General features: G+C 40.5%; 2 protein-coding genes, 1 long non-coding RNA gene and 1 pseudogene across 3 annotated transcripts; 2 read left to right on the top strand and 2 right to left on the bottom strand.

Moving 5' to 3' along the window:
* Positions 1-1,597: 1,597 nt before the first annotated feature.
* LOC110066006 (DELTA-thalatoxin-Avl2a-like) lies at positions 1,598-3,965 on the bottom strand (annotated as a pseudogene).
* Positions 3,966-5,845: 1,880 nt separating this feature from the next.
* On the bottom strand, positions 5,846-6,706 carry LOC149108520 (uncharacterized). Its single transcript, XR_016208878.1, has 2 exons — positions 6,011-6,706; positions 5,846-5,978 (listed from the first exon to the last, which is right to left on the bottom strand). It is a non-coding gene; the product is annotated as an uncharacterized LOC149108520 (long non-coding RNA).
* An 857-nt stretch (positions 6,707-7,563) lies between these two features.
* LOC110066040 (DELTA-alicitoxin-Pse2b-like) lies at positions 7,564-13,542 on the top strand. Its single transcript, XM_020773242.2, has 2 exons — positions 7,564-7,783; positions 11,680-13,542. The coding sequence occupies exons 1-2, from the start codon at positions 7,646-7,648 to the stop codon at positions 12,925-12,927; spliced, it is 1,386 nt and encodes a 461-aa protein (XP_020628901.1). The 5' UTR covers positions 7,564-7,645; the 3' UTR covers positions 12,928-13,542.
* Positions 13,543-14,383: 841 nt separating this feature from the next.
* LOC110065995 (E3 ubiquitin-protein ligase TRIM71-like) lies at positions 14,384-21,444 on the top strand. Its single transcript, XM_020773181.2, has 3 exons — positions 14,384-15,526; positions 18,009-19,305; positions 19,846-21,444. Exons 2-3 carry the CDS (start codon positions 18,024-18,026, stop codon positions 20,826-20,828), a joined length of 2,265 nt encoding a protein of 754 aa, XP_020628840.2. The 5' UTR covers positions 14,384-15,526; positions 18,009-18,023; the 3' UTR covers positions 20,829-21,444.
* Positions 21,445-22,307: the final 863 nt, after the last annotated feature.

Below are 22,307 nucleotides of genomic sequence, written 5' to 3'. Positions count from 1 at the left end.
CTGACATATACAACGTAATTTACGAGACCCGCATATACGCGCATTTTAGCACACGTATATATGGGTCCTTGTAGGACGCGTCTATTTGGGCATTTATTTCGCATATCCTCGCGCTTGAATTTACGCAAATATGTGGCCCTTTAAAAATGCGTATATACGCGATCTAAATGGTCGTATATATGAGCTTAAAGTCCATACGTAACGTATGTAAACAAGTATACGCGGCAGAAAAACCCGTGTATACCCTGTCGTAATTTTGAAACGAATGGCCAACCATAGATCTCGGACTAAAACGGTTCGAGCAAAGCACCTAAAGACCGACATAATTTCGGGAAGAAAATCAGCCCTCCGATTAAGTAGCGTTGCGTGATAGAGAGAGGGTCTCCTCATCTATCTTTTAGTCGGCCAAAGGCTCCCCTAGCCTCCCCTAGCCCAAGCACTGCTCGTCTTGCAAATAAAGTCTTGCGTTTTATGGAATCAATCTCTTCCAAACTTCGAAACAAGGAGAACGGAATGTATCCTAAAACTTAACGTTTGACCGCTATGAACCTCCTCCCTGTAAATTCTAGGGACTGTAACCCTTAGAACCGTTGAGATCTAACTAACGTCGAGTCAGTGTTATTTAGGCCAACCGAAGCACTATTTTCTATTTGCTAAGCGCTGGAAATCGAGTTTGATCAAACTGCGATTGGTTTTGATTTCACATCTGATTGGCTGAATTGAACAGGCGCGAACTTTTTTAAAAAGCAGTGACAGCCGGAGAAAGAAAAAACACAAAACCAGAGCATTTCAGGATTCCATTTTGGACACTCAATATAAAATCGCTCCAAAAGAAAGTTTTCTAACCAAGGAGAGCGAGCGCGCAGAATCCATGCCGGTATCATTCAACTTGGACGAGTCACTTGACTGAGCTACGAACGCAGTGAGGCCTGTACTTACGACTGAGGTCAAGATTCTCCCAAATGAGTCGAGCTCACTGGCAGGTATGTTTTCAACTTCTAAAGCCTGTTTTTATAGACTGGAAAAAATTCTTAGAAGCGTTCAAACCGCTCTTAGTCTTTTATTTATTGTTATTCACTTATGTTCAATAAGAATTTGCCAAGGTTTGCTCGCTTTATTAACATTTTTACTCGTGAAGTTTTTAAGTGTTCTTTTGGCTCTTTCATTAAGTATTTTTAGCAGACAAAAGCCAATTGTTTTCGCAATTTTATTTATGTGCTGGTCTAGACGGAAAAATCTGGATTTCGGTCAACATCCATTTAAGCCAATTATATTTGTGAATTTGGCAGTTCCAACTCTTGAGAAAAGGCCATATTATAAAAATGCTTCAAATTTCTGATTTTTTATGTGTTAAAAGTTCTTAACTGTCATTGAAAAGAAAAGGAAGGAACTTGTAAAAAAATATCCTCACCCAGACTGAAGAACCACAACTCAAGGTGTTTGAATCTTTTGAAACATCGTATTCGGAGATGAACGGGATGTCCCGTTGAGGGTCTGACGCTCAGTCCCCCACTGTCCCGCTCCATTACCCTTTAATGGTAATGCCATTTTGGCTTTGAACATCCTAGAAACGTCTAGGAACTAGGTGAGCAGCACGTACTTTTTTTTGGTTTATTCTAAAAGAAACTATTCGAAACGAGACCAAACACAAACAGTTAAACCTGATAATGAAAAGCCTAGGGGTTTTATTTGTCTAAGGGGCTATACGTAACTGTTCGGCAAGCCTTGCCGCCTTTTAAAATGAAAATACAAAATACAAAGTCACCGAAGCGGATGATCTACCTGGCTCAAGATCTTGATGTCAAATTAACAATGCTCGGTACATTTTGTTCTTATATACCCATATCATGAAACATATATGACAAATATGCTTTTGATGAGAACTGCACGTGCTAAAAATTACAAAAACGCGAAGCCAGTTTTAGTCTAAGTACCTAACGATTGCTACATTACAGGTGTACAGCAAAAAGCGAAAAAGATCGAAAAAAAACACTATTCTACAATTTCCAGTTTTAAAACAGTCTTGCCATTTTCTTTCTTTGCCGGTTGTTTTTTTATTAAAGCTATAGCTCGACTGTTCCTTTGGAGATGTTCGGGTTCAAGCTTAAGTAATGGGCTCGGAACAAAGCGCGCTTGTTGTCTAGTTTCCATACCGTTGTACGCTCCTCCGACGGGTTCTTGCAGTAGCAACGAACATGCGAGATCTCGCAGCCATGCCATTCCCAGTCAGTCTCGGTGTTGATGACCGCTGTCGTTTTCCCATTACAGTTATAGTCCAGTTTGATGTCCGTGTACGTGACGCACGATGGACCTCTACATGAGCACCAGGCCACTGCCTTACGGTGGCAGTCTTTGTCACTGTGACAGCCTTCTGGCGCCAGAGAACACTCGTACTGCGGTGAGGTGGGGGAAGAACTCTTGGCAAAGTTGAACATCTGCAAATCTTGTCCGCCACCAGGCCTATAGTCGCAGCCATAGTTGAGAAACCCGAGGTATTAGTACTCGAGATTGACAGCTCTGATGAAGTTTTCAGTATGTTGTCCGACATACAGGGTTTGCAGAATGCTCCAAAGTGACGTCAAGGTGTACTGAATTGCAGACTTGGTTTCTTTGGCTTCATTCAGAAATTTTTCCATCAGATCTGCAGTGCGGTGCTTAATAAGCTCGTTTCTAGGTTTCAGGGGTCCCTCCTCGAACAACCAGATTGCCATTCATGGACATTTCAGACACCCGGGATATTTCACTTTCATGAATACCAGAACACACTGAAACACCAAGCTCTGTGACATTTGTCGGTCACGCCAAGGCCAAGAAGCTTTCAACCTTGAAATCTCTCTCCTTATAGGAATCGTCGGTCTCAGCAAATACCATTTGGTTGATGCTCGATCCCAGTAACGCAGACGACACAACATGAGAGCCATAAGTGTTGAGGAATACATCATAGTGCTTCCAGGCATTGGAATACCAGGGATCCTGAATTTTAACAGGCAGTTTTCGAAATTGTTCTAAAAAGTTTCCGTCAAAATTCTTTTCATCCAGCAGGCATGCTTCGTTTAACATATCTTGACTGTAAGATGCCTGGATCAGGAGTGAATTTCCAGTCACAGAATGGACGAACTCGGAGAGCCCTTTTGATGCATACTCGAGTGATAAGCCCAGTGAAAAGCCTGTCTTAAGAGAACTTTCCAGACCTGCTGTGGTCGCCAGGGACGAATAGGCGGCATTCGTGTCTTTGTAGTAACGGAATCTCCGAATCGAGACGAGCTTTGGGTTTTCTATGATACACCTCTGCAAAACGGAAGGATCCAAAATCTGTAGAAAAAAAAAACGTGAAAATAGATGATATTCCATAAAAGACCGATAAACAGGAAAAGCAATAAAAGACTTCTTTCTATGGATTTGGGACATCAGAGGCAAGGACAAAACCGTGGATTGCAGATCAGTAATAAGGATTTCAGGATGAGTTTAAGGACTGGAATTGAGGCAGGACTCTCCAGATGAGCAAGATGCAGTAAGATGTGATGCAGGCCTATCAAAGAAATTAAACGTAAGAAAACTCAACACCCATGCAATGAGTTGCTTTTTCAACGTACAATACTCTGCAGAACACTTCCTTTCGTTTCAACATTTTCTTCGACGATCCTTCAAAACAGGGTCAATAAAAACTTGTAAGTCATATTTTGTCACAAAAAACCCTAGTTGCTTATGCAAGCATTTGCGGGCGTTTCAAAGACGCACAGCTTCAGCTGAAAGTTTACCGACTTATAGGCAGTTAGTATCTTTACCAGCAATGTAATTACTCTAGGCCAAACATTTCTGTATACCTGATATCCACTCCTGGGTATGTCACCCACAAGTTTCTATGTAGGAAGATACAATCCCCTTCCAAGAGGGCTAAAATCTCCCCCCGCAAAAGTACCGAGATTAATAAAGGACAACGCAAACAGGAAAATCATCCTCCTAAATGTTCTGCTCCTTCAACTGGAGCTAAAGGTCAAACGCCTTGCGTACGTGCAGTCGAATCCAAGAGTGTCCTATCGGCGTGGTTTCGCTATTTATTTGTAGTTGCCCTCTTCTCGCTTAGAAGAGATGTTGCATTGTTTTTGAGCGACACTTAGACGTAAGTCTCAAAACGAACTTTTGCTTTGCTGCGTCAAACTAAATCTCTTGCCAAAAATATTTTCACGACGTCAGGTTCGGGGCAGGGGAGACACTCTCTGCAGGGTTTTGGGCTTTCATTATACCAATAGGGTATAGTGCGCGGGGCACATTGAGCCACACTCAAAATTGTATTCTGGTGCCTTTTATAACAATGCTCTTTAAGATGTCTATCGAACAACTCTGTTGTTATTGCATGGCAATTTCGCCCACCAAAAGATTTTAGGGTTCCAGAGAGAGTCGTTTTCAAATAATATGTTCTTAAAACGCCTCTTCCCCTAGAATCTTACATGCAGAAATTTGGCAGCAATCGTATATATGGCTTCAAAGCAGGATAAGGCTGATCAGATACACGTCAAGGCAATAGGTGATATTGTCTTAGAGATTTATACCTTACGATACACGTAAGGTTTCCTTAGTTTTGTTGATAAAAGGCTGAAATGACAGAGTAGTTGTCTGATCTAAAAGAATCATCTCATCAAATCAGTAAAGACAGTAAACCAGCCGTTAAAACTTAAAACACTTAGTGCACTTCTATGAAAGAGCTATTGTCGCAGGATCATGTCGACAAAGTTTAGTGGGTTTATTTTTGCAACTATACTTCCAAGATGGATGGAATCATTTATTGAGATAAGTAAAACCTAAAGCAGCTGCTAACATTATTTATTTCCGACTTGGATCTCTATATTTAGGGTTCCTTTTCGGAAACAACTTCGGAAGATCAGAGGCCAGTATTGACAGTATGCAAAGCTGGCACGAAAAAACGAAAGTTGTCAACAACTGACCCATTTGCCAAAGTCAACAAAGCGAAAATATATGGAACGAAGCTTGAAATTGAGAGAACTTTTTTCGTTGAATGTAGGCTTCAGTAATCTCTCGAGCTTGACCCAAATATCTCTTGCCATTGAAAGGAAAGTTTTTGAAAGTGATGACGTTATTTTGTTGACATGTTGACCTTCAGAGAAAATCGGTTGAAAGTGATTTGGATTGAAATCTCTCTTGACCTTGATAGCAAATTTGTTGAACGTGCAGCCAATTTTGTTTCTTGAATTTTGCACTATTTGGCCTTCCATTCTTTGGACATCCGGAAGTTTTTCACCCAGTCTCGTTCATTCCAACCCAGGCACGTCTCTTCCCAAAACAACTGCGACCTTGGTTTGGTCCAAACACGACGAACAGGTAAATGCGTGAAAAGTAAAAAACGGAAAAAAACAAGGAGGAAACGAGACGTCTGCGTCGAAGATGACGACGAAGCCGTCTCTGTGCAATCCTTTACCAATTTTGGGTAATTTTGCGGGTTTCCTTTAGCCCTGACTGCCATAACGAAACCAGACCCATTGATCGCCATTTCGTTTACAAACTTTAACATCAAAATGAGGCTACGCAGAATGTAAACGTGTACATGTTTTGTAAAGGAGTTGATCCCGTAAGAAGTGGCGGATGGCTTAGGCAAACTTATAATGTTGCGTAAGTTCGTTTTGAGACACAGGTTATACTTCGGTTTTTTTTTTTTACTTATTTTAACGGCTTGATGTTCCCTTTTGACCAGACAACGTCTCAGTCATTACAACCTTTATAGATCTTTATATCAGTCAATAAACGGTAGTCAACCAAGCAATTTAGCTCTATAGTTATTTTGAATGACCAGCTACTGTGTGGATTTCTAATTTATGTATTAATCTATATATTTTTGTAAATTACAGTGGAACCTCGATTTAACGAACCTCTATTTAACGAAGTCCTCGATACAACGAACGATATTCTATGTCCCGGCCAAAGTTACAGTAAAATGTATGGAATAGAACCTCGATATAACGAACCTCGATATAACGAATTCTTCGATATAACGAACATAATCCGGAAGCCCAAACGTAAAATCTACCTCGATATAACGAATTACAATGTTTCCTTGTTTACATAGACAATTTTCTGTATAACTTCTATGCTGCAACATTTTTAAATCGCTACTCTCAGAGAAAGTGTCGCTCTTTTGTAAACAAAAGCTGCGCGTCTGCTCAAAAGTGAAAATAATTAAGCCACCATGCTTAATCAATTGCATCTCAAAACGCGACACTTCTGGGTGACGAAAATTGCATTGAATTGCGTGACAGAAGTCATCTGTGTTACAAATCAATCATTAACTATGACCTCGATATAACGACCATTTTGGTCGTTTCCCCTCAATTTCGTTATATCGAGGTTTTCGATATAACGAACCCTCGATTTAACGAACAAATTTGGCCGGTCCCCAGCGACTTCGTTAAATCGAGGTTCCACTGTACAATACAAACAGACGTTGCTTGTCTTGTCACCGAAGCTAAGGAAACTTTACGAGTACCGCAAGGCATAAATCTGTAGAAGAAAGCAGGTCACCTATGGATTTTTCAATGTCCATTAGACTGCTAATTAAAACAATTTTCTTGAGAAACGATTTCCCTTGGAAAACATCCGCTTGGATTCATGTGGCAAAACTTTGATGTTAAATTCTTCTTTATTGCCTTCACGTGTATCCGATCAGCCTTATCCTGCCTTAGCCTATTTAGTCATATACACGATTGTTGCAAAATTTCTGCACGTAAGTAATCACGGAAGATCGAGGGGGGGGGGGGGGGGCGGGCGGGGATGAGGAGAGTGGGAAATCCATCTTGGAAGTATAGTTGCAAGAATAAACCCACTAAACTTTGTCGACATGATCCTGCGACAATAGCTGTTTAATGGAAGTGTACTAATTGTTTTAAGTTTTAACGGCTGGTTTACTGTCTTTACTGATTTGATGAGATGATTCCTTTAGATCAGACAACGACTCTGTCATTGCAACCTTTTAATCAACAAAGCTAAGGAAACCTTACGTGTATCGTAAGGTATAAATCTCTAAAACAATATCACCTATTGCCTTGACGTGTATCTGATCAGCCTTATCCTGCTTTGAAGCCATATATACGATTGCTGCCAAATTTCTGCACGTAAGATCCTAGTGGGGCGGGGCGGGGGGGGGGGGGGGGGGAGGGAGGGAAGCGTTTTTAGGAAATATAATTTGAAAACGACTCTCTCTGGAACCCTAAAATCTTTTGGTGGGCGAAATTGCCGTGTAATAATAACAGAGTTGTTCGTTAGACATTTTAAAGAGCATTGTTATAAAATTCACCAGAATACAATTTTGTACGTGGCTCAGTTTTCCCCGTGTATTACCCTATTCAGTACATATTCCCTAAACCCAGCAGAGGGTGTCTCCCCCGTCCTGAAACCTGACTTCGTGAAAATATTTTTGGCAAGAGATTTAGTTTGACGCAGCAAAGTATCATGAGTTCCTTTTGAGACAACAGGTAATTTAATCGTCTGTGTGTTTTCTTATGTCTACGTGTCACTCCAAAACAATGCAACATCTTATCTAAGCGAGAAGAGGTCAACTATCAATAAACAACGAAACCACACTGATAAGACACTCTTGAATTCCACTTGCCGTTGAACGAGCAGAGTATTTAGGAGGATGATTTTCTTGTTGGCGTTGTCCTTTTTTCACATCGGTACTTTTGCGGTTGCCGCGGAAGATTTTAACCCGCTGGGAAGGGGAGTGTATCTTCCTCAGTTTGACTTGCTTGGAAACTTGCGCGAAAGTGGATCTCAGGTATGTTGTAATATTTGGTCTGAAGTAATTGTTTGTAAAATAACGATAAAATTTGCTGAACATACAGCTTGTTCAAGTGAATGTATGAAATATCATGAAGACATGATTGATCGTTGCAGTTATGCACACAACTTCAGAAGTTGTGAAATTAAAGCCTGAAAAAAATTCACACTGCACCGGTATCGCAGAGGTCATGGGTTCGAATCCCGTCCAGGCCTGAATTTTTTTCAGGCTTTAAGTTGTGTGCATAACTGCGATGATCAATCATGTCAACATATGTCAACATATCGTTACTAGGTTCGGCCGAAAACACTGAGGGCTAGGCCGTCCAAAAAAAATCGTTACGGACGGAATATTCATATTTCGACGGAAGATTTTGAAAAGAACCGCGAACTGGTTGAAATGCAGAAATGATTGATAGGCTTACAGACCTGTTCTATGCCCATTATTGACACATTTTCGTCAAATTTTGATTTCTTTTTTCAGTTTTTGCGAATAATATCACTTATCATTCAGTATATTCTTCAGGTGAATTTCAGCATTTCTGATGATGCTACTATAGTCACTGCATCTTTCAATAACTAGCCTGCGTTGCAGCCGGACGTGTCATAGAATCCACGATATAGACTATACCGGCGGTTTAGACTGTCTGGTAGTCAGATGGATTCTCATTTAAATAAACTGATCCTTATTAGTTTGCTCCATTTTGATATCGGTGACTGAACCATTTCTAAATTGTCTAAATCATTTACTGTTTCAGTAGACCGTTTAACACGAGAACACCTAACTATTTGTATTTAGACAGTATCATTTGTCAATCATTTATTCCATTTCGCAAACCATCACTAAACCATTTATGTTTGGTCTGTGCCGTTTAATAATCTTGTATTTTTGGTGGTGACGGCCGCCCATAGCCGAGCACTGTTTCGTTGTCTGAACTGTGCTCAACGATTTGATTACCGCGCGCTCGGTAGAAGTCGGAAGCTGGAAGGAGCCGCCGAACACTTGATTGAGGGTAGCGAAAAACGCACTTGTCCGTTGAGCTTTGAATTTTAGAGTCTGCATGTTATTGAAAGGCACAGTAACTCTGAAATGCTATCGCCTTGAATCTCGGAAGATCTTTCAAGCTAAATTTCTGATCGAAGACTCTTTTATAGGATCATCATTTAAGGTGGCTGGACACAGTTTTTGATACCTGTGTTTCATTCACCTTTTTCTCTAAAACCCTTGATCTCTCGGTCGCCAAAAATGGCAGCAAGCAAGCAAATAACACAAACTTTGGTTTTTCGATGGTTAAGCTGACGTGGGTGCCGTTGCCATGGCAACATGAATAAAAACAAAAAGGCCTTTAAAATTGGTTTTGTTTATTTGTAGAAAATCTAGTCATTAGATTTTCTTGATAATTTGTATGCAACAAACTTGTAACGATCCTCACAAGTAAACACCATTTTGCTAATAATTTAACAGAGAGATCTTTAATTATCCCCTGTTGAAGGTTCACTGGAATATCTAGAATATCCTCTGTTAAAGTTCAATTATTTTCAATACTCCAGTTACTTATTTCCTAAGTATTTTCCTACCAAATTTCGTGAAATTCTAATGAGTGGTTCTCGAGAAATAGGCGTATTTCCGAGAGTGCAATTTTTCAATCGCAATTTTTTGACTAACTACGCATGCGCTGCATTTAACTGGGTTCTTTCGGTAACAAAGAAAAAGCTGAGAATTGCTGGGTTCTTTGCATCGTTACCTTTTCTAACATATCTTTGTGATAAAAGGCTAAAGCCATTAATACACTGCGTTTAATTATAGAGAAAAATAGCACAGATAGTACGGGTAAACATATACAGGCAAAAACTAACGATAGACAAATCCGACGTTTCGGCGATATCTTGGCGCCATTGTCAAGGGAAACTAATTAAATATGCGATTTCAAGAGTAACCAAGAGTTCAGAGTTACTAATTTGCATAAGTTAGACAAAGACTTTAGCGCGAACTGAGTCTGATTGTACATTTAAACACGGTCGTAGTTTAGCGTGTTGAAAAAATGCCACAACAAGTTTGATTGTCTCATTAATGAGATGTTACTCATTAAACAATTACGACCGTGTTTAAATGTACAATCAGACTGAGTTCGCGCTATTAAAGTCTTTGTCTAACTTATGCAAATTAGTAACTCTGAACTCTTAGTTACTCTTGAAATCGCATATTTAATTAGTTTCCCTTGACAATGGCGCCAAGATGTGGCCGAAACGTCGGATTTGTCTATCGTTAGTTTTTGCCTATATATGTTTATCTAAATCATTGTTGTTTAGATTGTACGGGTGTTGAGTAAATAAAATGATCGTTCTATTGACGGCATGTTTGTTTTTTGCAATCCTTGTGCACGCGCTGAATTGCATCAGCAAAAGCGCGCGCGAAAACTGTGTAAAAGGTCATTCCTCACATTTGCATTGTGCATCCTTACTGCGCGTAATTTATGGCGTCATTAGCGCGCGCTTGTGCACGCGCATATTGAAAACATGACGGATTTGCCTTGATATTGAGCTCTGTCAGTTGAAAAATGGCTCTAGCTCACCAACGAGCATGGGCACCCCAATTTTTTTTTCCAGTCGTTGTAATCAACTAATCATAAGCTTTGCGTGAGAAAAGACTAATCTAATTTCTATTGCTGAAAATTAAATAAATAAGAAAAATAGCAGATACACTGTGGTCTTTTCTATTTTGCAGTCGGTAACCACGTCAAGAAATTTGGTTCAAATTTTTAATCAAGGATTTGGCTTTCTGTCTGAATCAAACTTAAACGTTTATTTGTGTTCGACACAATGTATTGACTGTAGTTTAATGCGTGTTCTTATGAGTCCGGGCTTACAAAGATGTTACAATTACTGGGAATGCGTTCTTATAATAAGCATTAAATAATGCCAAAATGGGGCATTTTCAATGCCTCACTGCCCCTTAATGAGCATGGGCACCCCCCTTTTTTATTTCAAAATTGAAGTTATCATATGACAAATATTCAGTGGACAAAGTTTGAACAAAAATCTATTGTCACTTTTATTTCAGAGGAATTACCTTAAGGACGGTGCCTACTTTTGTTAGTGCACACACGTTCTGCGCATTACGCAAGCCATGGTCTAAGCGCCACACGCGCGCTGGGGTTGACATTGACGCAATCAACTACGCTATCACGTACACGACTAAAATGAAAGCAAAATTTTCCTACTGTGACCAAATCAAGTTTAATGAACCTGTACTTAAGCCAGGAAAACCAGAATAGCAGCATATCACTAACCAGCTGTTATCTGTTGAAAATTATACCGAAATCCAACTGTATGTTGTAATATTTGGTCTGAAGTAATTGTTTGTAAAATAACGATAGAATTTGCTGAACATACAGCGTGTTCATTGAATGCATGCAAATGCCCATAACCCACCGCCGACTTGGGCGGCAAAACTTGTGTTTTTTTTTCGAAAACATCTTCATCCAGAGAGTAGGCCGAAAATACTGAGGGCTAGGCCGTCCAAAAAAAATCGTTACGGACGGAATATTCATATTTTGACGGAAGATTTTGAAAAGAACCGCGAACTAGTCGAAATACAGAAATGACTGGTATGCTTACAGACCTGTTCTATGAAATGTATGATCTTTCAGATATTCATTTGTGTTCTATGCCCATTATTGACATATTTTCGCCAAATTTTGATTTTTTTTCAGTTTTTGCGAATTATATCTCTCATACAGTATATTCTTCAGCTGAATTTCAGAATTTCTGATGATGCTACTGTAACCGATCCTTAACTGGGTCTGAAATGCTATCGTCTTGAATCTCGGAAGATTCAAGCTAAGACTCTTTTAGGATCATCAAAGTTGAGCGTAATGTTTTAATTTCCGACAGGTACTGCGTTCTTCAGCTGTGCCGCAATGTACTATTACAGCTAAACAGGACGTCTCGAGCAGGGGATTCAAGTTTTACAAAAACACCGAAGAATTCTACTCTTCCATGACCACCTCCTCAGGTCTGGAAAGCTCTCTACAGACTGACTTTTCCTTGAGCCAAACACTTGATCAAGCATCAGAAAACGTCGGTGGAAGTGACCGGAGAGTGACTGGTAATTCACTTTATTTTGTCGCATCCTATCGTCAAGAAATATTGAACAAAGACTGCCTGAATTATGGAAAAGATTTTGACGAAAAGTTTCTGGATAGTTTTCAATCACTGCCAGTCAACATTCCACAGCCGTGGATGGACTCGGATTGGAAAGAGTATGATATCTTCCTTAAGAAATACGGCTCCCATGTTTTCACGTCTATTTCGGTAGGATCGATGATCAATCAAATGGCATTTGCTGAGACTTCCGATTCCTACACTGAACGAGATTTCCAGGTCAAAAGCTGCATGTCCCTGGGTATATCATCGGCGTTTGGAGTCTCGATGTGTTCCGATATTGACAAAAGTGAAGCATCGCGAGTGTCAAAGATGAACATGAGGGGCGAGCTTGTCATTAAAGGAGGGACCACTGAAACCCGAAACGAACTCATCAAGAACCGCACAGCCGACCTGATTGAAAAATTCATGAATGAAGCCAACGCCACTAACGCTGCAATCCAGTATACGTTAACCGCAACCTGGGATATCCTCTTGTTTCTTTATGTAGGTAAAGATAACGATAACTTCATCAGAGCTGTCAATCTCGAGTCCTACTACCTCGGGTTTCTCAATTATGGCTGCAACTATCAGACAAATGGTGGACAAGATTTGCAGATGTTCAACTTGGTGAAGGGTTCTTCCCCTACCTCACCCCAGTACGAGTGTTCTCTGGCGCCAGAAGGCTGTCATAGAAATGACGATTGTCACGTCAAGGCATTTAGTCGATGCCGTTGCTATGGTACCTCGTGCATTAAGTACGAGAAAGTGACACTGGACACTGGGAAGACAAAGAAGAACGCTCACGTCAACAGGGACGACAACTCATTGAAAGGGCATGGATGCAGCTACAAATCGTCAAAGGCACAGTGTTACTGCACGGATGAATCAAAACAGCGTACTGTCGTATGGCCCGCTAAAAGGGGAAGTAAAGATGTTTTGTATAAAGCACATCACCTAAACTTGAAGCAACTCGTGTGTGACAGAAAGGAGGCTTAAACGAAGAGCATATCGCCTGGGAAGATCCGCAAACTAAACCACGACATTGTAGATGCAGTTTCTTTACAATATCCCGCTTCGCTTTACTAAAACAGAGACTGGAACAGTCTTTGTTAACAGTTGATCATGTCAGTTTGTATCTTTATCCCAAAATCGCTGGCATTTTAACTTTTCGTCGTTCATTGTTGAACACATTATTAGTGAAAATTATCAGTTTAGACTTGAGCTCACATGTGCTCAGCTATTTGTTGTTCTATACGTTTTTTTTGCTAATAGTCAACGGGGTTTTCAAGTCCTTTAGAGTTGCTTTTGCTAATGATCATAGTTATTATTTTTAGTTATGGCTGAATCTCATATCCCAAAATCAACTGAAGAAAACTCAATTTGAGATGCTAAGATTGTTCTTTTGGACCTTTTGAGTTTCAGTTGTGTTTAGAGTGTATATTACCCATATATATATATGTGCATTCTCGTGAATGATTTTAATTCATAGCGTAAGGCGTGAACCCAGGCGTCGGCTGAACTGTCAAAGAGAAAAAATGCCCTTCATTTCTTTATCATTGCTACACTAAAAACAATGTCATATAAGACTTAAATACACTATCAGTTGAGAGAGTTGGGGAATTTATTTAGTCACACCAGCAGAACTAGAAAAATCAGTCCCCTTATTTTCGTCAGTCAACGAAACGGGTTTGTGATTTGTCCCCTATTTAATGTTGAATAGGTACGTTGCAGTCAGTGTGCGTCGCACAATTTTCGTAAAATTTGTTTTCTGGAATATCCACACTCTATGTAGCTTGTCAGAATTTCATAACTCATGGGTTTGGCGTCTCAGACTACACTCTCTGCACCCAAGAGCAGAATGATTTCTCTGAACATAACTAGGGTAGATTTGATGGGAGGCGTACACATGGTACATGCGCGATTAGAGTCTGTATTCAGTATATACATTCATCTGTACGAAGCACGATTCAGAGTGCGGGGATAATTTTCAGACAAATGTCTCACTCAAACCCAGTGCGCATTTATTTTTGTAGTCATAAGAAAATAGTCCGGCAATTTTGGCCATCATGTCGTCATCTAAGTAGTGCGCTTCGTAACACAAAATCCCGCGCACCTCGCTGCAGAACCGTGGTCGAAAAAGTGAACTTTTGTTGACTGGGTTCTAGTCAGGACTAGTGTAAACTCAAGGATGGATCTAATGTGGAATTGAGGAATTGGCTATGTCACTGTACGTCACACATCTCGGCTCATCCGGTTAAAGGAGCTTCGTCACGGTTTCCGCATCTTGAAAAGTTTATCATAAATTGTTCAAGTTCGTCGTTTGTAATCCGTGTCAATTTTCTCCATACTTCACCATCCTTGTTCATTCATGGTTTATTATTAGTCTTTGGTGCTTCTGCATCTTAGTTAACTGCTATTTATATTTTCAGGTTCCCTTTAGTTGAAAGCCGTATTTTGTAAAAAAAAAAAAATGACTCAAAATATCGTGACTGAGCTCCTTCAAGTATACGGATTGGCGTTAGGACCGTTAGAATGTTTCATAAGCTTCATTTGTCACCGGATTCTTATACAAACGTTATATTCTGCGCCCCCCACCCCCCGCTGTGTGTACCCTCCACGGGCCCTGGCGGAAAAACTCGTGGTATGTTTTTTCATCTCAATGATACGGCCGGTTTTGCCTCCTGCTTATCTCTCTTAGAGACTAAGAACCTTAAACTGAGTCAACAAATCAGTGCAGGGTATAAGAACCCAAAGCACTAAACAGTTATGGAAAAGTCAGTGCGAGAGAAGTATGGGACGAAATTACATTGTATAAATCAGTTAGTATGTATGGAGACTACAAACGTCGGGTTTCTTGGTTTAAGGCCGTGAGATCGAGTTCCCCATGAACATTTTCAAATAACAGCAGATGTCACAAGATAATCATTGTACTGAACACATTTAGAGCGTGTTACGTATTTCCTATGCAACAGATTGTCTAACTGCGTAATGGTTTGTTTATTTTGGACTAAAAGCGTCCCTAAAATTCAAAGCAAAGAACTTCCAATATGTTTGGTCCTTATTCCGGCTAAAAGCTGTGCAAATAAAAACATATCCCTCAATCCTGGTAAACAATCCAGTGGTGATTTCCAGAGACAAATTCAATTTTCGATTATTCTTCGCTGATCTCGATATGACGAATCGTGGATATTTAACAATATTTAGTTCATTTTATAGATATTTTGTTGCATTTAGTAATTCACACGTTATCAAAGCGATTCACAAATCCCATAAAGGCACAGAAACGCCAATAACTTGAAGATGCAGTGAAATATTTTCAACCTGCTTATTAACCCGTCAAACTTCAGATGGTCCCTAAATCAACAAAACTATTCCCTCCACTGATTGGTCAACGAGCAGTCAAATACCGGAGCACAGGTCAACGGGTTTTTACGTAAGAATGCCAGATCACTGCATCGTAATGAAATCACCCAAGAACAAAGGATGATATATTTTTCCTTCTCAGCGGCGTGAAACAATCCTAAAGTAGCTTGAATGAATTCGTCCGCGGACGTATTGGAATACGCCAACACTGGAAAAATAAGGACAGATTGAGGTAACTTCAAACTTCTTCAGTATCGTTCGCTTCGTGTAAATATAAAGCTCGAATCATCTCTACACTTAGGAACGCGAATTATTTTTGAAATAACTGAAAGTCGCCAGGAGGAGGGTTCGCTTCCCAAGTGATCCGTGAAAATAAATCATTTTCAACTTCCACAAATCATAAGATACCAAGATATGTTCGGACTCTTTAAGATTATTAATGACGGTGGTTTATGACTTTTGCGAGCCAAAGTCAATTGATTATTTTACTCGCGAACAAAAAGGAAATTTAAAACTGGTACTTCAGTTTACATCAGTTGATCCAAAAATGTTTTTCCGCTTGACAAGTATTTCAAATCGATATTAGATCGAAAAAACCCCGCGAACTCAAAGATTAGTTCTGAAGAAAAAAAGCCATGATTTCAATTTGACTTTGTGAGTTTTGATTTCTTTTTTTAGTGCGATTTAAACTAAAGCTGATACAAACTACGGCAGCTGGTCACAAGCTTTGCTTAAAGTCGGAATATTTCTCTTTAGAAGAACAAACTACGTTTTCATCACAGCTTCTGGAACTACTGTCAAGTAGTATAAATTTCATCTTTATCTTTTTTCATGGGTAAATCGGGTTTCGATAGGTTTTGTCCCGTGCATATTTTATCGAAACAGGTAACTTAATCACTTCTATGATTATTTTGGACATGAAAGCAATAATTCCAAAAACAATACGAATAGCGCTTTTCAACTAGGGAGTAAAAGTTGCCCGACCGTTCGACCATTTTCTCTGCAGGAAAACTTCACAGTGTCTTACGTTTTTTGAACTAACAGGGAATAGGGAGGGACGGATTAACATTAAATTAAACACCGCGAAAGACTAGTTCATTAATTGAATGAGCTCATTTCTTCAACTGTCCATGGGACTACTGCATTTATAAAGAATGTAATTAAGGAGTGATAGAGTCAAAACTGGCAACAAGCAAATTTAAGGCTGGTTTTGACAAGCACGTCAGTTACAGCATAAGCCGACATAAGGCTAAAACAGTAAGAGGTTGAAAATTAGCGCCTTTTGTTCGAACAGTGTCCAAACAAAAGGCCCTACCTAACAGCACCTTATGCTTATTCGCCAGTGAAAACCAGCTTTTAATGTGCCACATTTAGCCGACAGTTTCATCTCGCCCATCCAGTCCGATCTCATAGCAAAGAACGATTGATATCACAATTAACTTCAGTTTTCGGGCTTACAATATCAACATATTTCTGGAATGACAAAATTATCAAGAAGAATATTGCCTGATCAAACATCAACTCTTCAGTGTAGAATGAGATAACGAGTACCAAAAATTGATGCTTCCAACTTAAATGCAATAAAACAAAGCAAAATTTTCGGCTTAATAGAGAGTGATACAACGAAGCGATTTCTTTCCGTGTGTTAATAACGCGAGACGGAGAAAAGCCGAAGTAATTATAAGGTGCTTTACATGTTATTTAAAATAGATTTGCGCTTAAAGTCACATCAATTATCAGTCCTTCCATTCATTAAATAAAATTAAGTTTATCGAAGCTTGCTTAATGCTTAGGGCCTAGATATAAAGTTGGACAAAGGTCAGTGATATTATCAACTATACTTAATTATACAGTGTATCTTTAAATTTGTCGACCCAAAGAGAAGAGCAGAGCACTGTTCATCGTCCACAACACTGCGTTACAAGTCTCTGAAACCAACCAACCAACTGTTCGGTCTCTGAGCCCAGTAACTGTCAGTCTGATCAATGACCAGCCAACCAAACAGTCGACCGACAGATTGACTTACCGACCAATCGACCAGCTGAACACCCAACCAACCGACGGCAGACCAACCTATCAATGACTCAAGCAGTCAAGTCATCCAACCAATCAACCAATTAAGCAGCCAATCAAAAAGTCATGCGTGACCAACGAAACTAACAAACAAATGAAAAAAAAAAAAAAAGAAAATGGCGTCGGCTTTTGGTCCCTCAACATCTAATTTTCAAGGACCTTGTGTTACCTGATCTATCGTTTAATTTAGCTCCCAATCCGTGTTTTTGAGATCTCGTTAGTTTATTTCTAAAATTACGTTTATTGTGATTGCCAGAGGTAATTACCGTGGTTTTAAGACGGCCATTAAATAAACTACGTTAACTAAGTAATCTGACTAACTTTACGATTCAGTATAAACGGAGCCGAGCAAGACACTCTGATGCTTGGCTCAAACTAATACTCATCTCAATCAGTATCGCTTATCAGGGTAGACTATTCGGGCAATTTGAAATCGGTGGACGGGGGGCAAACCTCCCCTCTCCAAGCGCTCAACCATGCAAACCTATCTCGAAAACATCATAGAAGCAGTTGATAAGCGAAATAACATATACTGTAAGCGGACTGGAACATATTTAGGTATATTTTTATTTAAAAACATATCGCTTGGCCTTATCTTCGGTGCAATGACTAATTTGTCCAATTTCAATCCTGTTTGTCAGGTTTAACGAGGCACCATGACGTCAGCCATCAAGGTTATCGAACAGATCAACGAGCAATTGATGTGCGCCATTTGTCTGGATCGCTTGACCACGCCGCTATTCCTGCAATGTCTTCACACGTTCTGTTCGCAGTGTTTGCATAGAATTGCCAACAACGATCCATCTTCAACGATTATCTGTCCCACATGCCGCGCCAAAACTCCACTTCCGGACCAAGGAATCGATCACTTAATGCCTAACTTCTTTGTAAATCAAATGCTGGATCTGGTTCACTTGAAATCAGAAGAGCTGAAGAAAGAAATGCGCGAGAACAAGAAGTGCAACGCCTGCGATAACATGAAAACAGCGGATTTTGCTACTTCAAGATGCGTGGACTGCAACAAGGACTTGTGCACGAGTTGCGTGGCAGAGCACAAGCGGGCCCATGCCACACTCGACCACAGAATCATTGCAACCAGCGAAGATGACAGCCAAGAGACTCAAGAGCTGGATAAATACAGTTTGTCGTTCTGCAAGTATCACACAAGAAATGTCATCAAGTACTTTTGCAACACGTGCGACGAAGCCATTTGCCGAGTGTGTACGATCCTAGAGCACCGGGAACACCAGTACGTATATCCCAAGGACGCTTTGCCGGCCAGGAGAGGCGCTATCGCAGAACTGCTTGAACAAGCCAAATCCCGGATGCCTGAACTAAAGAAAACGCTGTCTCAAGTTCAAGAAATGTCAAAAAGGCTCACGGAGTGCAGAGAAGCCATCGCAAAGGAAATCAGCGAGAACACTGAAGATCGAATCGAGGCGTTGCGCGAAGGACAAAATGAGCTGTTGAGGCAGCTAGATCACATCCATGACGGCAAGCAGAAAGTCTTGGGCTTGCAAAAGGACAGCATCGAGCTTGAGCTGGGAAAGCTTTCTGGCTGCTGCGAGTTTGCTGACAACGTCTTGACGTTTGGCAACGAGGTCGAAGTTCTACAGATGAAAGGACGCTTGGAAATCTTGAATGATGTGAAGGTCCAATTCGAGCCTGAAGAAGACGACACCATTCAATACGTTCACGATCCCGCCTCAACAAAGACTGTGTCCGAGTCTCTAGGCAGCATCCGGGCTAGCAGCACTTTTGCCTCGATTTCATACGCAAGTGGAGACGGAATTCACACTGCGCGTGTCAAAATGGAGACAACTTTCCGGCTGACCACTAAGGATCGACATGGCCAGAGATACAAAGGAGGAGATAGAGTCACAGTTGACATAAGGCAACCTGATGGGACACCTTTGCGGTCCACAGTCAAGGATGAAGGTAATTACGCAGAAAACTTCTTCGTTGTTAACATCTGGCAAATTATACCGTTAGGTAAAAGGTAGAATCTGCATGCGAGCCAAGTGGATCATCAGGCTGGTGCTCATCTTTGTTTCTCTAGTTGAAGCGACTAAGAGTATTTCTACTCCCCCCCCCCCCTGGATTGGATGCTAGTCCATCGCAGGGTTACCACCAGCATTAAATTCGCCGGTACCCATTTATGCACTTGGGTGGAGAGGGGCACTGTGTGCGTAAAGTGTTTTGCCCAAGAACACAACACAGTGTCCCCGGCCAGGACTCGAACGCAGACCGCTCGGTCCAGAGTCGAGCGCACTAACCATGAGGCCACCGCGCCTCCACAATCATACCGTGAAGAAGTAAGGTTTATGTTATTTCTTAATTGTCGGATTTGATATAACTTCTAATATGAGCGCGGTTGGGTTAGACACTGCATAAAACAGTAACATTAAATTAATTTTTAAAGAACGCTGTTGTTAGTGATCAGTCATGTAAATCTAAATTGTCTCGTCTCAATTACAGGGGATGGCACCTACACTGTGTTCTACATGCCAGAGGTGAATGGCAAACATGAAGTGTCCGTTTCCATTCAAGATAAGCCAATCATGGGTAGCCCCTTCACCGTGCTCGTCATCAACCGCCGCGAATACGCCGACGTCGGCCCGACGCTCCATCGATTTGGTCAGTACGGCAGCAAAAAACGCGAGTTCAAATCACCGTTCGGCGTTGCAGTCGACAACGAGAGTTACATCTACGTAGCCGATAGCTACAACCATCGAATCCAAATTTTTGGCCCACGGGGAGAGTATGTTTCCCAGTTTGGTTCCCACGGGGAACGCAAGGGAGAGTTTAACTGCCCGACAGACGTAGCCATTGATAACAAAGGAAGAATCATTGTTTGCGACAATGGTAACAACAGAATTCAGGTCCTTAGTCGGAATGGTGCATTCATTGGCAAATTTGGTCGCGAGGGTACTGGCAACGGTTTCTTCAAATCCCCCTGGGGAGTTGCGACCTCTCGGAAGAACGATATTCTAGTCGCTGACATGGAGAATCACCGGGTTCAAATTTTCTCCCCCGAAGGAAAGTTCGTATCAAAAATTGGTTCTTACGGCGATCGCCCCGGGCAGTTTAACTCTCCCTGCTACCTCCTCGTCAACCCGGAAGATGACCATATATATGTATCTGACTCGAAAAACCACCGTATCCAAGAGTTCGACAAAAACGGGAAATCGCTGAGGCAAATCGGATGCCAGGGAACAGGGGAAGGGCAGTTTTCACATCCCCGTGGGCTAGCCATCGATATCGCCGGCAATCTTGTGATTGCTGACATGGGAAATCACCGCTTGCAGATATTGGCCGCCAGTGGTAAGTTCGTCAAGGAGGCTGGATCCGAGGGTAGTGGAGACGGACAGCTATCGTTCCCAGAGAGCGTTGCGATCATGCCCAATAGTGGATACATTGTTGTATCTGATCTCAGCAACAATCGTATACAAGTTTTTTAGAAGAAACAGCACACATCTATATGCATAAGCGTTCTACTGTAGCAAAAGCCTCAGTTGTGTAGAGAGGTTATGATAAGAAAAACAATACGTTTTAGAAAAGCCTTGTAAGCCCTTTGCAGGTCCTCCACAAATGAATATTTACAGGGCAGTGTTTGCTGGACGCCATGAATTTAACATTTTTGAGCTAGTTTATATTGTAACAATTTTATTTATCCTCACGGCGAGAGATGGTACAAGAGATATCTAGAGAAACTAGAAAATTACTCAATGCTAGAGATGATGTAGATTTATTATGTTTTGTCTTTCGGAACAAGAAAGATTGAGTTCCTCGTCATCCCAGCCGCCACCAGAGTAAATATGTTTCCAGTTATGTTTATTTAGTTTTGCAAAGCCTCTTTTTTTGGCCAGAATCGAATTTGTGATAAGTAACTAGAAACGAGTAACGAATAAGCTATCCCACAGATTCAAGTGAAAGAATAAATTATTCAATATACAAACAAACAAACAAACAAACAAGCTAGCCGGAAAGCAAGGAAAGAAGAAAGGAGAGGATGCATAAAATGTGCGAATACTAAACAAATTTATGAACAAAAGAATAAACTTTCCAAATGATTCATTGCTTGGGACATACGAAGTAAAAATATGTGCTGATAACTGATCATTGTATGTACATATGATAACGGCATCATGATTAAGCTTCTGGAAATATTGATTGAATATGTATTTGAAGTTACACCACAATGTTATATTTCTAAATATTTTAATACGGTAGTACCACGCTCAACGGGTAGTTTTACACCTAATAGGAACTACAATCTTGGCCAAAAGTCTTAGGACTCCTTAATTTTCTAGTGAGCATACAGCTCACCTAAGAGAGAAATGCATACACCCCATTCCCTCCTTTACAATGTTGTCCACATAGCGAGAATTCCGTTTGCAAATTCAACATCGTTTGGGGAGAGTGGGAGTGGGGGAGGGGGGGGGGGAGGGGGGGGGTAATAACTAAATAAGAACTTGAAAAAAAACAAGCAAGAGCAGACAAACATTGATGTTTCCGTCCACGATATAAGTTGAGTGTCTTAAGGACTTTTGGCTGTAGGATTGTAGATGTAGTAACGATGACTTAATCGAATAATATTGCATTGGGTTAACAATTTTTTAAAATACTCAAATTATATTTTACGAAAACCATTTAAATCAAGGTGCTAATGGTATACCATATAGATTTGAAGTGAAATGAAAATTGTTAAAAGTTGCTTTCAAGAATGATTTTGTCACGTTCTTCCTTGTTGACCAATTTACAAACTCAGGGGACAAATATCTACATAGGAGCTGTTATACAAGCTGATATAACTATAACATTAAAACTGGTTGAAACTTTTTCTAAGCTGGTTCGTAGCCATGGTAAATTATTGAATAATAAAATGATTTTTTACGTAACAATTTACACGCCTATCGAATTCGTCCTCTGCCTAACTG

The sequence above is a fragment of the Orbicella faveolata genome, unplaced genomic scaffold, assembly GCF_042242905.1.
Source record: "Orbicella faveolata isolate gen_17 unplaced genomic scaffold, um_ofav_v1 contig_26, whole genome shotgun sequence".
Classification (NCBI taxonomy): Eukaryota; Metazoa; Cnidaria; class Anthozoa; order Scleractinia; family Merulinidae; genus Orbicella; species Orbicella faveolata.
Note: the sequence above shows the minus strand (reverse complement) of the source record. Positions and strands in the feature narration are given on the sequence as shown.